At 36.0% G+C, this 19,034-nt stretch overlaps 1 protein-coding gene across 5 annotated transcripts in view; it reads left to right on the top strand.

Annotated features, from left to right (window-relative positions):
- Nucleotides 1-14,834, top strand: part of LOC106878233 (ras and EF-hand domain-containing protein) — a 104,089-nt gene extending 89,255 nt beyond the window's left edge. For all 5 annotated transcript variants that reach the window (XM_089347973.1, XM_089347975.1, XM_089347977.1 and 2 more), the window contains exons 13-18: nt 1,936-2,074; nt 6,183-6,264; nt 7,878-7,992; nt 8,122-8,241; nt 9,998-10,074; nt 13,138-14,834. In XM_089347973.1, the coding sequence (XP_089204099.1) occupies nt 1,936-2,074; nt 6,183-6,264; nt 7,878-7,992; nt 8,122-8,241; nt 9,998-10,074; nt 13,138-13,243 (639 nt within the window). In that variant the 3' untranslated portion in view covers nt 13,244-14,834. The remainder of the gene's footprint in view (nt 1-1,935; nt 2,075-6,182; nt 6,265-7,877; nt 7,993-8,121; nt 8,242-9,997; nt 10,075-13,137) is intronic.
- Nucleotides 14,835-19,034: the final 4,200 nt, after the last annotated feature.

Genomic DNA, 19,034 nt, shown 5'->3' with positions numbered 1-19,034 from the left:
TGAGGCATAACAAGCTTCGACGTTGACGCTAGGGGACGGATCTGTCTGTTTAGGGTAAGTTTTTTGAGACAACACCGTCTCCGAGCTTTCGTGACGTAGCTTCTTAAGGCTAGCAGATCTATTTCGAGTGAGTGGCCCTTTGTGATTCGGTCGATAACCACTCTGGTTTGTGATCTGCCTTGTTATCATTGAGGCATGACGAGCTTTGGCGTTGACATTCGGGGACGGATTTGTCTGTTTAGGGTCAGTTTTTTGAGACAACACCGTCACCGAGTTCTCAGCATGTAAACATTGCTCGTAGCGTAGTTTTTTAAGGCTAGCAGATCGGTATTCATCTGTATTTTTTTTGTTGATAGATTTATCTCCAGGCATAGTGTATTTTTGTGTGTGTGTGGCGTTTTAAACTTATGAATGGTTCACTGTCTGTATTTGTTCACAAAATGAAAATAAACAAAGAAGAAAGAAAAAAAGTTTTGGTTTTGCTTCGTTTGTGATATGTGTTTTCGTATCCGTAAGTGTGTCCTGTGATTTTTACGTAGTTCTGTAAACATTAAGATGCATGTGTAGTTCTATGGGTATCAAAACGTATATATCATTGTGTACACGTTATTATTATTATTATTATTATTATTATTATTATTATTATTATTATTATTATTATTATTATTATTATTATAATAATAATAATAATAATAATAATAATAATAATAATAATAATATTTTTAACAGTTAGTGCTTGCACCATCTCTGACAAGCAAAAAGGAAGAAAAAAGAAAGAAAAATAGATAACCCCAGTGTACAATAAACAATAAAGTCCTTGTTTGTTGCTCAAGGATTGATTTTCTTCTTTCGATAATGTTATCTAAAGGAAATTTCAAGGCTGACGTAAATTAAATATATTGATCAAAACTTTTATACCATACTTGTAGCACGATAGGAACTCGTGGCAAGGGTGATAGAGGATATGAGGTCACTACTTTATACGTTTTGTTATATTACAATTAGTTTTCTTTTCGTTTCTTTAGAATCTTTCTATCTTTTTCCTGTGAAGTGCAATGTCCAAAAGAGATTTACATCAGGGCTTCAAAATATTCTATAGCAGTGGTTTTCAACTAGGGTCCAAATGCCCCCTGAGGGTCCATATAGGATTTTTGGGGGTCCACGCAACAAGGAATACTGGTGGAATATTCCCATCAAAATTTCAGTCAAATGTAAGCATAACAGGCGGGATATTGTTGTTTGGGACAGAGGGGCAAATGTATGTACCATCAAAAAGGTCAGCTGCCCTGCAGATATAAATGTAATTTGCATATAGAAGCTGGAGGTTTCGAAGCAGTTGTCCATAGTTATCCTCTTTTTCTTTGGTATTCAAAGAGATATTTATGTCTGCAGGGCAGCTATCCTCTATGATGGTACATATCTTTGCCTCTCTGTCCCGAACAACAATATCCTACCTGTTAAGCTCACATTTGACAGAAGGATTGATGGGAATGTTCCACCAGTATTCCTTCAGTTGGTGTTTAAGAATGTATTCCATAACAGAGGGATTTTCTAAGTTTATTTCAGGACAGAGAGTGTTTCTTGAGGAGTTCACTGCCAACTCGTACAATGTTGCCCACTTCACTTTTCAGGACTGCATTAATATATTTATTTTTGCTGCTGTCTGTCAATACTATTGTTTCTGTGGAAGTTCTCAGCTTTTGTCAGGATTTTCCGGGTTTTGATATCTATGGAGTGGATTTCCTTTACAGACCAATCAAGTATCCCAAATGTTGGGATGAGTACTGGCACGGCAAATGGATTGTGGGGTATTTTGTTGTATGTATGTATGTATGTATGTATGTATGTATATATGTATGTATGTACACATTTATGTATATTCTGTTCAATGATATTGTAAAAGAAAAAGTTCATGTATTGCACTATATTTTACAGCTAGCTAATCAGAAGGCTATGAAAGAGCCTGAACGTATGTACAAAGTGGTTTTGGCTGGCGACGCTGCAGTTGGAAAAACAAGCTTCATCATGAGATTATGTAAAGGCAAATTTGTAACAAATTTAAGTTCGACACTTGGTAAGTAAAGCAAAAACGAATTATTTTTCTGAAATTCAAACTATTTCTTTCTCAGTTACTCTGATGAACGGATTCTGATGAATTCCTTCTAAAAACGGATTCCGTCCTAAAATTCATTACGAAAGTAGCACATCCAAGTGCTATAGTTTTGAAATTGAGGATATAATGAGATCTTTGGAATCAGTTCTTCTGGGCAACAAAATAAGTACAAGACTGAAAGTACAACCGTCAATATTTACATTTCCTTTTTCTTTCTCTGTGTTTTTTTATTCGTACTCTCTCCGTCTTTTTCTTCTCGATCCTTTCAGTCGAAGAGCGTAGGATCGAAGCGTCAAAGACTTTTCCATTCTTCCCGAGTGTTAAACTAATACACCTGCTTGTTGTTCCTTCACCCGTCTTCATTTTTTGTTTTCTGTAAATTTGAAATATATATATATATATATATATATATATATATATATATATATATATGTGTGTGTGTGCGTGTGTATAATGTTAAACCACATTTGTGTCTTTTATACCTATGCCGCGCTTAGAAGCAGCCTGAATTGGATTTAGGGTTTAAATTGGATTTGGTACTTGTATACCTACAGTTTCCAACCAATACCTGATACATTCAGGATTGCTTCACCTCACTGTGAACTCTATGTTATTGTTCCTTGCTATTTCTGGGATCCTACGTGTTGATGTTCCTTGATTACATTGAATCCTGTAAATTATCTATCTATCTATCTATCTATCTATCTATCTATCTATTTATCTATATAAGCACACAAAACACATACGTATGTGTGTACATGTGTGCGTTAAACTGCCTGATGGTAATGCGGCAATATGTATGTAGCTCCATAGGACATCATTTACGATTGTGGGAACTGGCGTTTACGTCGTGTTTGATGGTGTAACAGTGTTGTTTTGCAGTACCAAGTTCGCAGTACGTGACTGTTTCCTTCACATATAATGACTTGACGTTATTAAAAGAAACTACTCTATCACGTCCGTATGGGAATACGTTTCTGAGGTCTGCATACAAGGAAGCAAGAAACAGCTGCCTGAGATGTTTAAATTGCTTAAGGATAATGTCATTATTTGGAAAGTTAAAGAAGAGTAAATAGTAGCCTCGTTTATACTAATGTGTGTTGTTACGTGTACTTGTAAGAACATTCTTAATGTACCGAAGGAAGAGAGCGGAAAACATGATTGAAAATTGAGGCAGAATCAATTGAAGAGAACGGGCTCCGCGTCCCGTTGCAATGGAATGGTTTGACAAGAACATTCTATCTAAGAAATGAAATACGAATGGAGAATTTGTGCGAGTAACTAAGAGGTCCTTATGATAGAGGCTGTATGCATAGTCATCTAGCTAAGAAGCTCGCTTTGCATTCATGACCTTCTGGGTTTGACCAGATGAGCAGCACATTGGGTGTGTGATTTCCTCCTTAACTTTACATCAACCTAAGCTTTGTGAGCGAAATTGGGTCGGTGGGTTGTACGGAAGACTATAAGATAGAATGTATCTGTTCTCGGTGGTATATCTAATCTATTACCAGGTTTAATAATACCACTACTAGATCCGTGGAAACCTTTAGTGTAATCCTCACATTCGGAATGTGCATGTTGGCCTCTTGCTCCGGTTTTTTTCTAATCTTAGAAGCTTAGCAAGAAAAGTTGGGAGCGTTATCCTTCCATCTCTGACTTAGCCTTGACAAAATTTCAGACAAGACATACAATCTATCGCGCGCACAGACGCACACAGTCTGTCTGCCTGCCTATCTGTCTACCCGTCTGTCCTCTCTCTCTCTCTCTGTCCCTCTCTCTTTCTCTCTCTCTCCCTCCCTCTCTCTTTCTCTCTCTCTCTTTCTCTCTCTCTCCCTCCCTCGCTCTTTCTCTCTCTCCCCTCCCTCGTTCTTTCTCTCTCTCCTTCCCCCTCTCTCTACTTCTCTTTCTCCCTCTTTCTCTCTCTCTCCCCCTCCCCTCTCTCTCTCCCCTTACCTTTTCCCTTTTGCAGCATCCCACACATCTATCAATCTCATGTTTCAAGTGACGTCATTAAAATATCAGCGAAATAGATTTTACTCTGCTGTTACAAACGTAAAACAATATTTGTTTTCATTGTAACATTGATTTTATTTTCGTTATTATTTTAAAGGAGAGAAAAAAGCAAAACGTTAATCCAATATGTATTTTTCAAATATAAATATTTGATAAATAATTTTTTTCTTTCTGTCCTTGTATCTATCCTGCTTTAGCGCAGGATCCACAAACATGCTTATTGATGCGACTGAAATACCATTCCACCCAACGTGTCAGTGTGATAGGCTTCGGGTGTCGTCTGTCAAGCGAGATAAGCTTAGCAATATAAGCCCGATCCTAAGAACCTCGTTTCTCATTACAGAGGCTCAAAAATAATCAACGAATGAATACAATTGGTGCTGCATATTTTACCACGAAGGCCTTTCAGATATTAATATAACTTAAATGGAGGCGGACAGATTGGTTAAATCGTTAGACCGAGGAAATATGTCTTTCTGTGTTTAGTTTTGCCTGCGTTCGTTCTGAACACAAATCCTCCTGAGTTCAAATTTGTCTTTCTTCCTGCTGAGTACATAAAATAAGCCGTCAAATACTGGTGTTGATATAATTGACATTTCTCTCTCCCCAGATGTATGACCTCATACCTATTTTAGAAGTCAATATCATTAGTTTAAGTGATTTCTCAAAATAAATTTTATTTCTTGCACCATTTATCAATAAGTCTAGGGCAATGTTTCGGGGAAAGCTTGAAAAAATTCCAACAGAGATTATGTAAAGTAGGTCGAATGTTAAGTGTAAAATAAAAAAAAGGTGGACATTCTACCTATTACATCAGCCAGTCTATAAAATAAGTTGAGCATTGAAAACAACAACTACATCACCATTACGTCACCGTCACTTATACCAACGACAACTGTGAAACTGTTTACATTGCCAAGAGTAATAGCAAAAACACAACAAGTATCGATTTTAACGTAACAGCTGTATATTCCCAGGCAGTAAAACGCCATCTTTATAACTTTAGTAGTTAAGCAATCTATTAAGAAAGCAACAGGAAAAATATATGTCAAGTATAGATAAGAAATGTATTTAGAAACACGATTTTCAGGAAAAAAAAGAACCGCCTTCCATTACAAGCTACTTCTCTAGAAAGATACAAGTTACCCTTTTAGAAACATTTAATACTACGCTCTAAGAACCCTTATAAATTATCTTATACAAATAGAAATATTTAGAATACTCTTCCCCAGACATTACAAGGTACCTATATACACATTTTAGTTAATCCTTAATAAACATGACAAGCTACCCTTCTACAAACATTACAAGTTACTCCTCTATAAACATTACAAACTATCCCTCTTCAAATATTATAAATCACACCTTTTCAAACATTACAGACCACTCCACTTCAACTACCCTCTACAAACATTACAAAACTACCCATCGATAAATGTTATATGCTACCCCTACTTAAGCGTTTCAAACAACCCATCTCCAGATTGTACTCACTATCTCACTGAACATAACCTATCCATCTACAAGCATTACAAAGTGTTCTCCACAAATACTACAGGCTATTCTTTACATAAAGACTGATATTTCCTCAGGGCTATTTTCTTTATTTTATCCTCTATCCTTGCCATCACTGTTCTGAAAAATTTCTAAGTTCTATCAACCACGCTCACACGCACGCACGCACACACATTGATCTTTTGCTGAAAAAGTAGGCTGGCACACATATCGTCTACTGATGTACGTATTCAGAAATGGGTTTTTTTTTTCGGCCTGTATTGATTTCTTCTGTAGCAACTTTAGTTGTATACGTACATATACACGCACACATAACTGTCTACATCCATACCCAAATACGTGTACACACACACACACACACACACACACACACACACACACACACAGTCCTTTATTCAGTGCAATATTTAACATACCTCTATTGCTTAACTGGTGATTTATAGTCATCGCTTTAGTTTATTTTCCTTCTCTCTTTATTGTGTTTTATGAGTACAGCTTCTGAAAAGTACAAAACATAACTTTTGAAATGTTTTTTGATCAGGAGTTGACTTTCAAACAAAGACCCTTTGTGTAGATGGTCACACAATAGCATTGCAATTATGGGACACAGCGGGCCAAGAAAGGTATGCTACTTCTCGTCTTTATAACATAATTTCCATAATATCAATAAAATACTCTTACTTTCAACCAACGTTTACAGTTTCAATATCGATTGTAAATGTCCTTAGATTAGTTTATATCAGAGAACATTTTAAATTAAAAGGTAAGTTACTCTTGGTGGAGGCGGGTGGCTCAGTGGTTGGGTCATGATCGTAAGATTGTATTTTCGATTCCTGAATCGGGCGATGCGTTGTGTTCGTGAGTAAAACACTTAATTTCCTCTTGATTCAGTTATACTCAGCTGGAAAAAATGAGTAATCCTGCGACGGACTGGCGTCCCGTCCAGCGGGGAAATATATGCGCCACAGAATCTTGGAAAACCGGCTTTTTGGGAACCTTTAGCTTGGAAAAGAACTTTGAAGTTACTGTTGAACAGAATTCTGCAACTAAGTTTCAAATCACAGTTGCAAGTTAAATCTCTCAACTTTCAGAGTCAATACTTTTTCTTATTAAAAACTATGAAATACCTCAAAATTTAATTTTCGTCGCCTTTAAATTGATGGTTTTGCACAAAGATAGAAAATAATCCGTGGATTTGGTACATTAAAAATGTATAGAAACCTAATGCCAAAAATTTACACTAATATTAGACCGCTTCGTTTGTGTGTGCATAATTCGAACTCCGTATGTCATATATTAACTCTATTGTCCTCGTGGCCCAGTACTTAGGGTGTTGTAGTTACGTTGCAGGCTCGTGGTTTCGATATTTAGATTGGGCGGTGAGTTGGGTTCTTGAGCAAAGCACACCATTTTCTGTTGCTTCAGTCCTCTCAGCTGTAAACGAATAACCTTACGACAGACTTGTCCTGTTCAGAGTGAATGTTGAGATCTCGGGTGCATATTATATGTTGTCGAAACTGATTAACTGGCCCTATGAGTTCAAAGAGTCAAATATGATAACTTCCATACTTTTGTTTTCGAATATCCACGAATTCATTCAATGCTAAGCCGCATATACATACCCCTACACATATGGTACTAGCAAGCATTTCTACGTACCCTTATCCTTCTGCATGCAATCTATACATATTACTAATAAATAAATATTGGAAGATGGATGAACTATGAAACAGTTTTTACCGTTTCTGGATATCTGTGAAGTTCGGATGTCACAAGAATATCACAAAAATTAATTGAATATGCTTGGAATATATTTACTGGAAATACGATGAAACGTTTTGTGATAATTGGATCAAAGAAGCAATGAGATTTCCGGGTTCAAGGATTAAGAGAAGTCCGGGAAATACATGAATATTTTCCGTCGGAGAAGGTTTAATATTTACAAATGATAGGGCGGTGAGTTGACAGAAGTGTTTACACGCCAGGTAAAATGCTTAGGAGCATTTCGCTCGTCTTAACGTTCTAAGTTCAAATTCCGCCGAGGTCGATTTTGCCTTTTTATCCTTTCGAGGTCGATAGAATAAATGCCAGTTGAACACTGGGGTCGACTTATCCCCTTCCCCGAAACTGCTAGCCTTGTGTCAAAATTTTGAATTAATATTTACAAATGATGAAGACAGCAATGAAGATACGGTTTTATACTTTTGTGAAACATTTTCTATTCTCAATGTTTTAGGTTCCGCAGTATTGCCAAATCATACTTCCGGCGAGCTGACGGTGTATTACTTTTGTACGATTGTACTTACGAACGGTCATTTATAAACGTCCGTGATTGGTTGCAAACGATTGAAGTAAGTGACACGTCATATTAGACTTCAATTCTGTTTTACTCTCGATTTTCGAAATAGCATCTTTATATATACATATATATATATATATATATAGTGATTTATCATTCTTGTTATATATTTTTGTTGCAGAATGGTGCCCAGAAACGTCTTCCTATCATGTTGTGTGCCAACAAAACAGATTTGAGAGCTGAAATGGAGGCACACGATCGACGAACCGTAAAGTTTGAAGATGGCCAGAGATTAGCAAGGGTATTTATGAGTTTATACAGAATATTACCCACACACATATAACTCGTATACAAACACATTAATATCCACATACCAACAGCACACAGCATAAAAATATACAATATATTCACATTATAGATATTCATGAGTAAACGAGGGGGCTTCAACTTGATCGCTCCTTCTGCATGGAAAATCTAGCCAATATTTTCGATCAACTCACAGCCTATTCTGATGCTATGGGACCCAACTGGATAATATTCTTTTCTACTCTAGGCACAAAGCCCAAAACTTTTGGAAAGATGCCAGCCGATTAAATCAACCCCAGTGTATAACTGGTACTTAATTTATCGACCCCGAAAGGATGAAAGGCTAAGTCGACCTCGGCGGAATTTGAACTCAGAACGTAAAGACAGACGAAATACTGCTAAGCATTTCACCCGGCGTGCTAACGTTTCTGCCAGCTCACCGCCTCAAACTAGATAATATTGTTCTATATACGATTTGGAAGGCGTACTTACTTTTTCCCTACATGTGTAATTATGTGTATTAAATGTTAGGAAACCTTCCAAAAGGTCCTAAGTGTTGCCCTTACTCTTCAGATTAAGCAACTGTTCGGATCTTTTTTAAAACGGGGGCCACATTTTTCATTAACGAAACACTTTGAAACTTGGAACACTGGTAGAATGTGTCATATAAAACATCTTTTTCTCTTAGTCTTCTTAAAAAAAAAAAGAAATCCCTAAGTTATTCCATGTTAAAGTTGTCGTATTTCTGTAATTTCAACCAATCACTGACGTCCATTCAGCCGATATACATTAAGTGCCGACTACATAAACAAACGATTCTGAAACAATTCTATCGGTGATAGGGTTAGGGCTAGGGTTAGGGTTAGGGTAAAACAGCAAATTTAAAAAGAAAAAAGCAAATAAAACGAAGAAAAAAAAAGAAAATGAAAAAAGCAAATTTAAAATGAAAAAAGCAAATAAAACGAAGCTATGGCTTAATCAGCCAAAGGAGTAAATGTAAACAACTGAATACTTGTCAGTGATTGGTTGAAATTATCGAAATAAGACAATTTTTTACATGAAATAAATTCGAATACAAAAATATTTTTCTGTTCTATAACACAAAATAGATAAGTATACGAAGTTTGAAAGTCTTTCGGTACCAAAAAACACTACGTAAAACATTAATGAAAAATGTGGCCCCCGTTTTAAAAAAGATCCAACTGTTCCCGATTACAGGGGTTAATATTGTATTCGCAAACGGTATTGGAAATATATGCGCTTAAGCTGAACATGAAAGTAACAAAATTACAGAAAATACTACAGATATAATAAGACTATATAAGCATATATTTTAGAAAATTCATTAACATTACATACAAAATGTAAACATGAAAATGTTAATCCCGAAAATTGTTCATTTCATTTATTTGTGGTGAATGACGGATGAGCTTGATGTAATGGAGGTGGGGTTAGAGACAGAGGTTATCATTATCATAATAAATTAGTAGAACCAAGATACTTTACTCGTTATTGCCTCACACTTAAAGAAGTCTGTGGTATCTGAGGAAGTAATGTACTAATAACAGAAGGGTTATCAATATCACTAACCGGCTTAACAGCTGATCGAACGGCTGCTGAGTTTGGACCGTTGTATGACGGAGGAGCACACACACACACACACACAAATACGTATCAATAAAGATATGCTCCAAGTAATGTCTATCACATAAAGTACATTGATATATTATATATTTCTGTTCTTTTTCCAGACATTTGAAGGTCTTTTTATTGAAACAAGTGCCAAGGATGGAAACAATATTAACGAAGCAGTATTAGAGTTAACAAGGTATTATTTCCTCTATGTTGTGTTTCTAGTGTGTACAGAGCGGTGTACTTAGGAAGCTGTAAACGTTGATGTTCTCGTTGTTGTTTAGTTATACGTCAACCAGTGGAGGCGCAATGGCCCAGTGGTTAGGGCAGCGGACTCGCAGTCATAGGATCGCGGTTTCGATTCCCAAACCGGACGTTGTGAGTGTTTATTGAACGAAAACACCTAAGAGCTCCACGAGGCTCCGACAGGGGATGGTGGCGAACCCTGCTGTACTCTTTCACCACAACTTTCTCTCACTCTCACTTCCTGTTTCTGTTGTACCTGTAATTCAAAGGGTCAGCCTTGTCACACCGTGTCACGCTGAATATCCCCGAGAACTACGTTAAGAGTACACGTGTCTGTGGAGTGCTCAGCCACTTGCACGTTAATTTCACGAGCAGGCTGTTCCGTTGATTGGATCAACTGGAACCCTCGACGTCGTAAGTGACGGAGTGCCAACAATAATAGGTCAACCTAATGGTTAATACTGTACTACATATCTTTTCTTATTATGGGTAGCCAGGACTTTTTATTTATACCTTCTTCTTAGTAGAATTTCAGACAGACTTTTCCTGCTGTTTCTAGCGGGTCGAACAACCACAAGATAAATGGGAGCTTTGCCGTTATCTCAAGACCTACGGGATTTAGCAGCCATACTTGCCGTAAATCATACGACATTGTCTTTAAAAATAGGAAGACACATTGAGTAATAGGAAGACACATTCTAGATAGGTTACCTGAAATTAAGACAAATGACCACAGGTGAAATTACTTTCACCACAGGTCTACCTATTGAGCAATTGCTGAGGGCTAAACAGCAACGTTGAGGTTCCTCATCCAGTAATTTCTATATTTGTTTACCACTCGAGGTTATATTAATTAATTCATTTTTTATTGTTTATTTATAGTGCTTACTATTGTATTTATTTTTATTTTATCTATTTTCTAATTTATGTTCAGGTATTATAATACATTACCTTTGGTTTTTTGCTTTAATTTTCTCCTATCGTCTCTAATAAGAAAAATATATGATCTCCCCTACATTTATATAATTATATAAAGTTCCCTCCCTTGACGTACATTTTCGATTATAAAATACATCCTTCACCGATCGCTTGATGATAGTTGGTGATTTTGAGAAGACGTGGGTATGATGAGATTTCAGTTCATATTTGAATCCTTTCACTTCATTTCATATGTGAAAATCCATGTGGAATTCAGATTGTCCACAAACCAGATTTCTTCTCTCTTCCCAAAATCTGTTATCACTTACAAACTGTAGCGTTACATTTCCTTTACTCTTCCATATGGCTTTGAGAAAAGCATAAACGTCAAAACGCATTTAATCTGTGCTATGTTATCAAATAGACAAAACTCCATTACGGCTCTCAAAAACTATAGAATTAAGTTCATGTCTAGCTGTCCTAGTCCACAGTCTATATTGTTTATAGCAGTCTCTTGTTAACTCTTCATGCTGCATATAACCGTTCTTAGATATAAATTTATGTGACTGTTTTCAGTCAAAAAAAAAAAAAATTATTGGGAAGGCAAGGGAGAATTAACCAGTGACGTCTTCTACGCGAAGAAAATATAAGTTAAGAACCTCTTGGTTTAAATAATGTACGGAATCAAGCAATTTTGATGAACTAAAATTACTTCTATAATGAGGAGAAAATTGGTAACTAAATGATTAAATTGGTTCGAATAAGCAAGGGAAGCAACTCCGGATTCAAAATTGATTTAAAATTTAATGGAGATACGAAAGTGGAGAATAAGTTTTACTATCGAAATGTATATTGAAAATTCAGGACACATTTCGATCTTATTGCACCACTTCAGATCTACTACTCAATAACTGTCCGCAACTAATACACATGCAGCTGTCACTGGTTAATACTGTGGCAACCATCAAGTATATACTGTTTTCCTTAGTGATATTCTATGTAGCGTATTGTATATAACTGACGGCAGCAAATTAATATATTCGACTAGATTAGGGGTGAATGTATGAACAAAAGTTATCAATGAGCGTATAAATACTAGATGGATATTCACGAAAGAAATGTAGTATCAATAGAGGTAGCTGGTGTATGGATGTGTTGGCATAAACATGAAGAACGATCAGTATACATATGAATATAAAGAAGGATTAGTATTTTGGTGATAAATAGAAAGATATGTATATCTGAGAGTTCTTTCTATACAGTACCTCACCGGAATTATATCGAATGGAAAATATTATCGAGGGGAAAAAGATAAAGGGATAAAAATAAGCAGATGAAATGGTAGTAGGAAATGACGTATTATAAAGTATAAAGGAAGTGGCGTTAGAATAGGACCAATAAAATCAAGCTAAATATATATTGAGATTGAGTATATATATATATATATATATATATAATTTGATTTGATTTGATTTGATCTAGTTTCAGCTCATGAGCTGTGGCCATGCTGGGGCACCGTCATTTGGTGTTGCTACATAATTTTACTTCACTAATTCTTTTTAGAAATTGACATTTGGTGCATGAGGGAGTTTGATGCCGCTGCCCTCATCTGCACTTCCTACTGTGAAGTTGGTTCATCTGGGACACTTGACAGTAAGAGGTCCAGTTTCGTTTTGAAAACACGTACATCCACCCCATGAAAGTCTCTCAGGTCCTTCAGGAGGATATTAAAGAGCCGTGGTCCCCTAAAGTCCTGGCTGTTGCAATATCTTTCTTATATCTTGATAGCAAATTTGGAGTCCTTGGCACTATGCAGTGGCGCCCTGTTCTAGCATTAGTGTAACTCTTGATATAAACTGAACTATATGCTACGATACTATTAGTCTTAGAAATCAACCTAAATATAAATATCAGTTGCAATACTGAATTGAAGTATTCATTTTGTATTCATCCCAAAATTTATTCTACTTTACGCCAGTCATAATTTGGGTTTGTATAGAGGTACGTTTATATAATATATATGAGGGATAATGTACACTTCAGATACGTTTGTAACTTAACACTCTATATATATTTTCCATTTACATCATTGCAGGTTATTACGCACAAACGAAGATTTAGAAGTTCGTTCTGTTGGAATGCGTTTGTTTGAAATGAGAAATGAGCCAACGAAGAAACCTGGCATCTGTTGCAAGACTTGATGTCGTAAAAGACCCAGAATAAAAGTGTTTGATATATATATATATATATATATATATATATATATATATATATATGGCTACCATGTGTAAACCACCCGTTTTATTACCCATTATATATATATATAGTCACACGTATGTATACATGTACATACATACCTGTATAGATGTAAAGAACAAGGGTATTGTTTTTTTCGCGTAAAATACAAAAGACGTTATAATACATACGTGCATATATACATACGTACATACAAACATACACACGCACACACACACACACACACACACACACACACATGTATGTATGTATATATGTATATTCATATAATATATTTTCTGTGTATAAGTTATTTGCATGTATTTGGAACTTTATACATTTGTAACAACACCATTTCCAATATGGTACATTATTCTCGCTGTTACGTAAATCGATATGTGTATCGGGACGCATTTTGATTTTAGTCTTGGTGAATTTATAATATATACCTCCATCTTCCTAACTGCAGGCAGAATATATATATACACATGCACATATGCGTCTGTATATATATATATATATATATATATATATATATTAATAACTAGTAATAACAATTTTGATAATCATCATGAATCTGACAAAGTATCAATCTGTAGATATTATCACAAATCGAAGGGAGAACGTTCTCATTGGTTCCGATTCGATCTCCGGTTATTATCATTTCGGTTCCCTTACATTGGGAAAATGCATGAATCTCATTAATTTCTTTCCCTCCAACAATTGCCAATCTCTAATTAACATACTTTTAACGGAAGACGTGTGATTGTTTTTTTTTTCCTATGTAAGGCAATGTAGAAACAATTGTCTTGACAACATTATAGGAGAAAAAAAAAAAAAAAAAAAAAAAGCAACTTTCTGATGTGAACCCCCCCCCCCCGAAAATAACAAACTCTACTTGGAGCGTCACCATCACTACCACCACCATCACCGCCACCGCCATTACCATCGTCAGCACCTTCACCAACAGCGCTAAGATCGCGACTATCGACGTCTTCATCATCATCACCCTCCACCTCTGCACATAAACACGTGGATAAACATATATATATATATATATATACACACATGCGCACGAAGACATACACACACAAGCCTTTGTTCCTAAATAAATGCAAGCATATGTACCCGGTCGAATACACTCAAGCATGCTCATACAGACATACATAAACAACACACACACACACACACACACACACACACACACACACACATACGTATATACACTCGTATGTATGTTTATAAATTCAACTGCCCATACAAGAGCATATGCATATACACACTCACGCACATATACATGCGCGTGCATGAATAAATTTTCCTCCCCATCGAAGATTTTCACGTACCTACACTAAAATACTGACACACACACACGCACACACACACACACACACACACACACACACAACGCACACGCTCACACACACACTCACACACGCATGCGCGTTCACACAATACTCACAAAATATTAATAGTGATAAGAGTATGATATACAACAGGATATGAACAGAGAAATACACTAAATAAATACATAACTAAATAAATAAATAACTAAAACTTTTGTTGTTATTGTTGTTATTGCTGCTGTTGTTGTCGTCACTATTGTACGTTTTGATATTTGGACCAAAATGGCTGTTCAAGCAGATCAATGAGCGAAAGCTTCCTACTATGATTTCGTTGTCTTTCGTTTTCAGGCATAATATATCGAAGATTTATGGTATCCAGATTTATCCTTGTTTTTGATGGTTGAGTGTGATTTGAAGGATCTTTGCTTGCCCCTTCTAGCAGATCGATGGATCACTTAGCTTGAAGTATTTGGATGTTACTTTTTCTTTTGATATTGAAACAAAACCCATCCAAATCACCATATCAGCTCTGATGAAACGAAACGACCTATGACCAACTGTACTCGAGTACCGAGCATCCTGTCTCTTTATTCAATGTGTTCTTCCTTTCTTCAAGGTACTTTTAAGTCATGAAAATCAACTCATTTTAAAAGACAATGCTGTCTAATGTATCCTCCATTACAATTTGAGGCTGTTTTTTTGTTTTGTTTATACCGAGGCTAAAGCTGTTTGAGTAGTCCGATAATCGATGCTACGTCCAAGATCAACGCGTTAGTTTTTCATTAGTACGTGGGACTAAAGTGTCTGCTGAGTTCTTCATTTTAAAAGGCGACAGGTGTGATTTACGAGGGATTTGGGCGCTAAATCTGGAGAGACGAATGACTATATTGTTACTCCCTCAAACTGATGCGCTTAGTAGGTAAGGAATAACAAACATTCGATATAAATATAGGAAAATGGTCGACCCAAATCCCAATGAAAGTCGGTGTTTAACGAAATCTCTCTCTCTCTCTCTCTCTCTCTCTCTCTCTCTCTCTCTCTCTCTCTCTCTCTCTCTCTCTTTATATATATATATATATATATATATATATATATATATATATATATATATATATATATATATATATATATATATATATATATATATATATATATATATATATATATATATATATATATATATATATATATATATCTATATCTATATGGCTGTGTGGTAAGAATTTTATTTCCCAACTACATGGTTCCAAGTTCAATCTCATTACGTGGCACATTAGTAAGTGTTTTCTACTGTTGCCTAGGGTCGACAAAAATTTTGTGAGCGGATTTAGTAGGCGGAAACTGAAGTAAGTGGATTACAGCGATTGAGTAGCTAGCCTTATTTTATCAAGATTGTAAGATACAGAAAGTAAATCAGTTAAGATTAAGGGAGATAACTCAATTGGATATAATACAGTTCCGTATTCCTGCTCGAATATCGGAGGGTAACTGTCATATACAGGTTGGGCCAAAAGTAGGTATACATTTAAAAAATTAACCTATTTATTTTTTTTACTGGTACCGTGAATAATGGCAAGAATAATTTGAGTCAAGAACAAAAGAAGTGTATTCTAAAGCAGTAGTGGAAAACTGAAAATGCCGAGCAGGTGCGCACAGCAAGGAGAGAATTATTTGACCCTTCTCCATCAACACGACTGACAATTTATCGTTAAGAGATAAATAAAAAAAAAACAAAAAAACAAAAAAAAAAACGGGTTTAGTGGTTAATGCACCGAAATCTGGACGTCCTAGGACATCAATGAGGGAAGAAAATGAGATGAGAGTTTGTGAATAATCCAAACGTTTGTGAATAACCCCAAAAAGTCCACATGCCCCGCATCTCAGGAGCTATCCATACCGAGACTCAAATTATTTGCCATTATTCACGGTACCTGCAAAAAAAAAAAAAAAAAAGTTAATTTAAAATTTTGAGCATTTACGAAATTAAACTGTGCTAATAAATATAATTGCAATAAATAAATGTAAATGAAAAAAATTTTAAGGTGTATACCTACTGTTGGCCCACCCTGTATATCAGATCAAGAACATTATGAACAGTATAAATTATCTTTTATTTTTTACCAGTTTCAGTCATTGGACTACGGCCATGCTGGGGCACCGTTTTGACGGATTTAGTCGAGCAAATCGACTCCAGGGCTTATTTTTTGAGGTTTGGTACTTATTGTATCGGTCACTTTTTGCCGAGCCGCTACGTTACTGTGCCGTAAACAAACCAACGCCGGTTATGAATCACAAACATAGATCTGCGTGTGTGCGTGTGTGTGTGTGTGTGTGTGTGTGTGTGTGTGTGTGTGTGTGTGTATATATATATATATATATAATAATAATAATAATAATAATAATAATAACAATAATAATAATAATTATAATAATAAGTGCCCGGATGCATTACCAGACAGTGGCTCTCATGGCTTCTGATCTTAATTGATTGGAAGTGTTATCATGTACATTGTTTTGTCTTGGTATAAAAGATGGGCTACAGCAAATATTCTGCTCAATACCACAGATTTGCTTGTCAGTTGTTTGACCTTAACCAGTTGAGCCTGTCCCTTAGTGGCTGACGATATGTGCATCTCTGATCACGAGCAGAAGTAGTGGGGGAGCATCATAGCCATGTGTTGAGAGGAATTCTTTGGGGTTTGAATAATTCACCTTTGGAAACATGGGTGTTTTGCTCAACATCCTTAAACAAACCTTATTCAAGGACCTTTTGAGCGGGATGGGCTACTCGACCTGAAGAAAATTCTAACTGGGCCCCCACCTGCGAGGTCATGCGCTGTTTATCTTGATATGAGATCACCATGTCGTGCACATATGGTTGTGATGCATGTGCCTGGTGTACCCTTATCAGATGGGTAGTCATGATGGGTATAATGGGTTTCGTATATTTTACCCCAGTGTCGCTTTGATGGCATGCACTGCTCTCTCACTCAATAATAATAATAATAATAATAATAATAATAATAATAATAATAATAATGATAATAATATAACAGACACACACATATATGTATATATACATATATACGACGGGCTTCTTTCAGTTTCCGTCTACCAAATCCACTCACAAGGCTTTGGTCGGCCCGGGGCTATAGTAGAAGACACTTGCCCAAGGTGCAACGCAGTGGGACTGAACTCGGAACCATGTGGTTAGTAAGCAAGCTACTTACCACACAGCGACTTTCAATTACTACTATCTTTCTATAATATGAGTTGCAAACTCTTGTAAATATAGACAAATATTTGTTGATGAAAAAACACAAAAGAAAAAACTCTAATTATTTGTCTATATTTACGAGTGTTTGCAACTCTTATTGAAGAAAGTTAATAATAATTGAAAATTGTAGCAATGTTTCAGTCCCTAACCAGGCGGGCATATAACAACATGACAGCCAAAACTCAGGATCTTTAGCAAGATGCAACTTTATGCATAGATGTACTTGATGTGACACAAACTGCAAAAGTGATGTAACACAACATATTGAATGGAGTCCCATCCATAAGAGACAGTAGCAGGACGGGCCGAAACGACCGTTGTACAAGATAAAAATTAATACCAAACAGGGCTGTGGAGTCGGAGTCGGAAATAATTATGGGTTAGCTGGAGTCGGAGTCGGTAAAACTATGCCGACTCTGATTCCGACTCACAATGTCTTTATTCTTTAATATAAACCAGTTATAAACTATAGGCTTACACAAAGTACAAGCATATCCATATGCTTTATGAGACATGTAGACCACAATCACTTAATTATCGGAATCGGAGTCGGAGTTTTTTTTTTTTCGGCTCTACAGCCCTGATACCAAATCCATCTTCTCATTACTTAAGAAATTATTATTATTATTATTTCAACTAACAAAGCAGAGTTCATGAAGTAGATCCAACGGAAATATACCCCGACTGCGGATGACAGCAGGTAGCCCAAACTTCAACACACTAATCGACATATATCCATTAGTCCAAAATATTAAATATTTCTCTCTCTCTCTCTCTCTCTCTCTCTCTCTCTCTCTCTCTCTCTCTCTCTCTCTCTCCCTGCGTGTGCTCGTGTATGCGTGAGTGTGTATATGCAGAGCTAGCTTGATTTTCGTGTGAGGTATTTGTCGATCTTTGTGTGTATATGTTTTATATTGATCATATTCATCAATAAATTATCAAAAATGACTGTCTATCTTGAACTTGAAGCTGACTTTGCCTCGATAAGAAGATACAATAAATACAGGATCGACTAAAACGTCCTTACAGAAATAGTTCAGCACAGATAATAAAATAACTGGATTCATTGTTGTTGTTCCTTAGTTGTATCTTTGACTGAGTAAACTATGATCAGATGCTATCAAGAGCATTCCA

This window comes from Octopus bimaculoides, chromosome 2, assembly GCF_046866305.1.
Source record: "Octopus bimaculoides isolate indiv1 chromosome 2, ASM4686630v1, whole genome shotgun sequence".
Classification (NCBI taxonomy): domain Eukaryota; kingdom Metazoa; phylum Mollusca; class Cephalopoda; order Octopoda; family Octopodidae; genus Octopus; species Octopus bimaculoides.
This window is presented reverse-complemented; position numbering and strand designations above follow the sequence as displayed.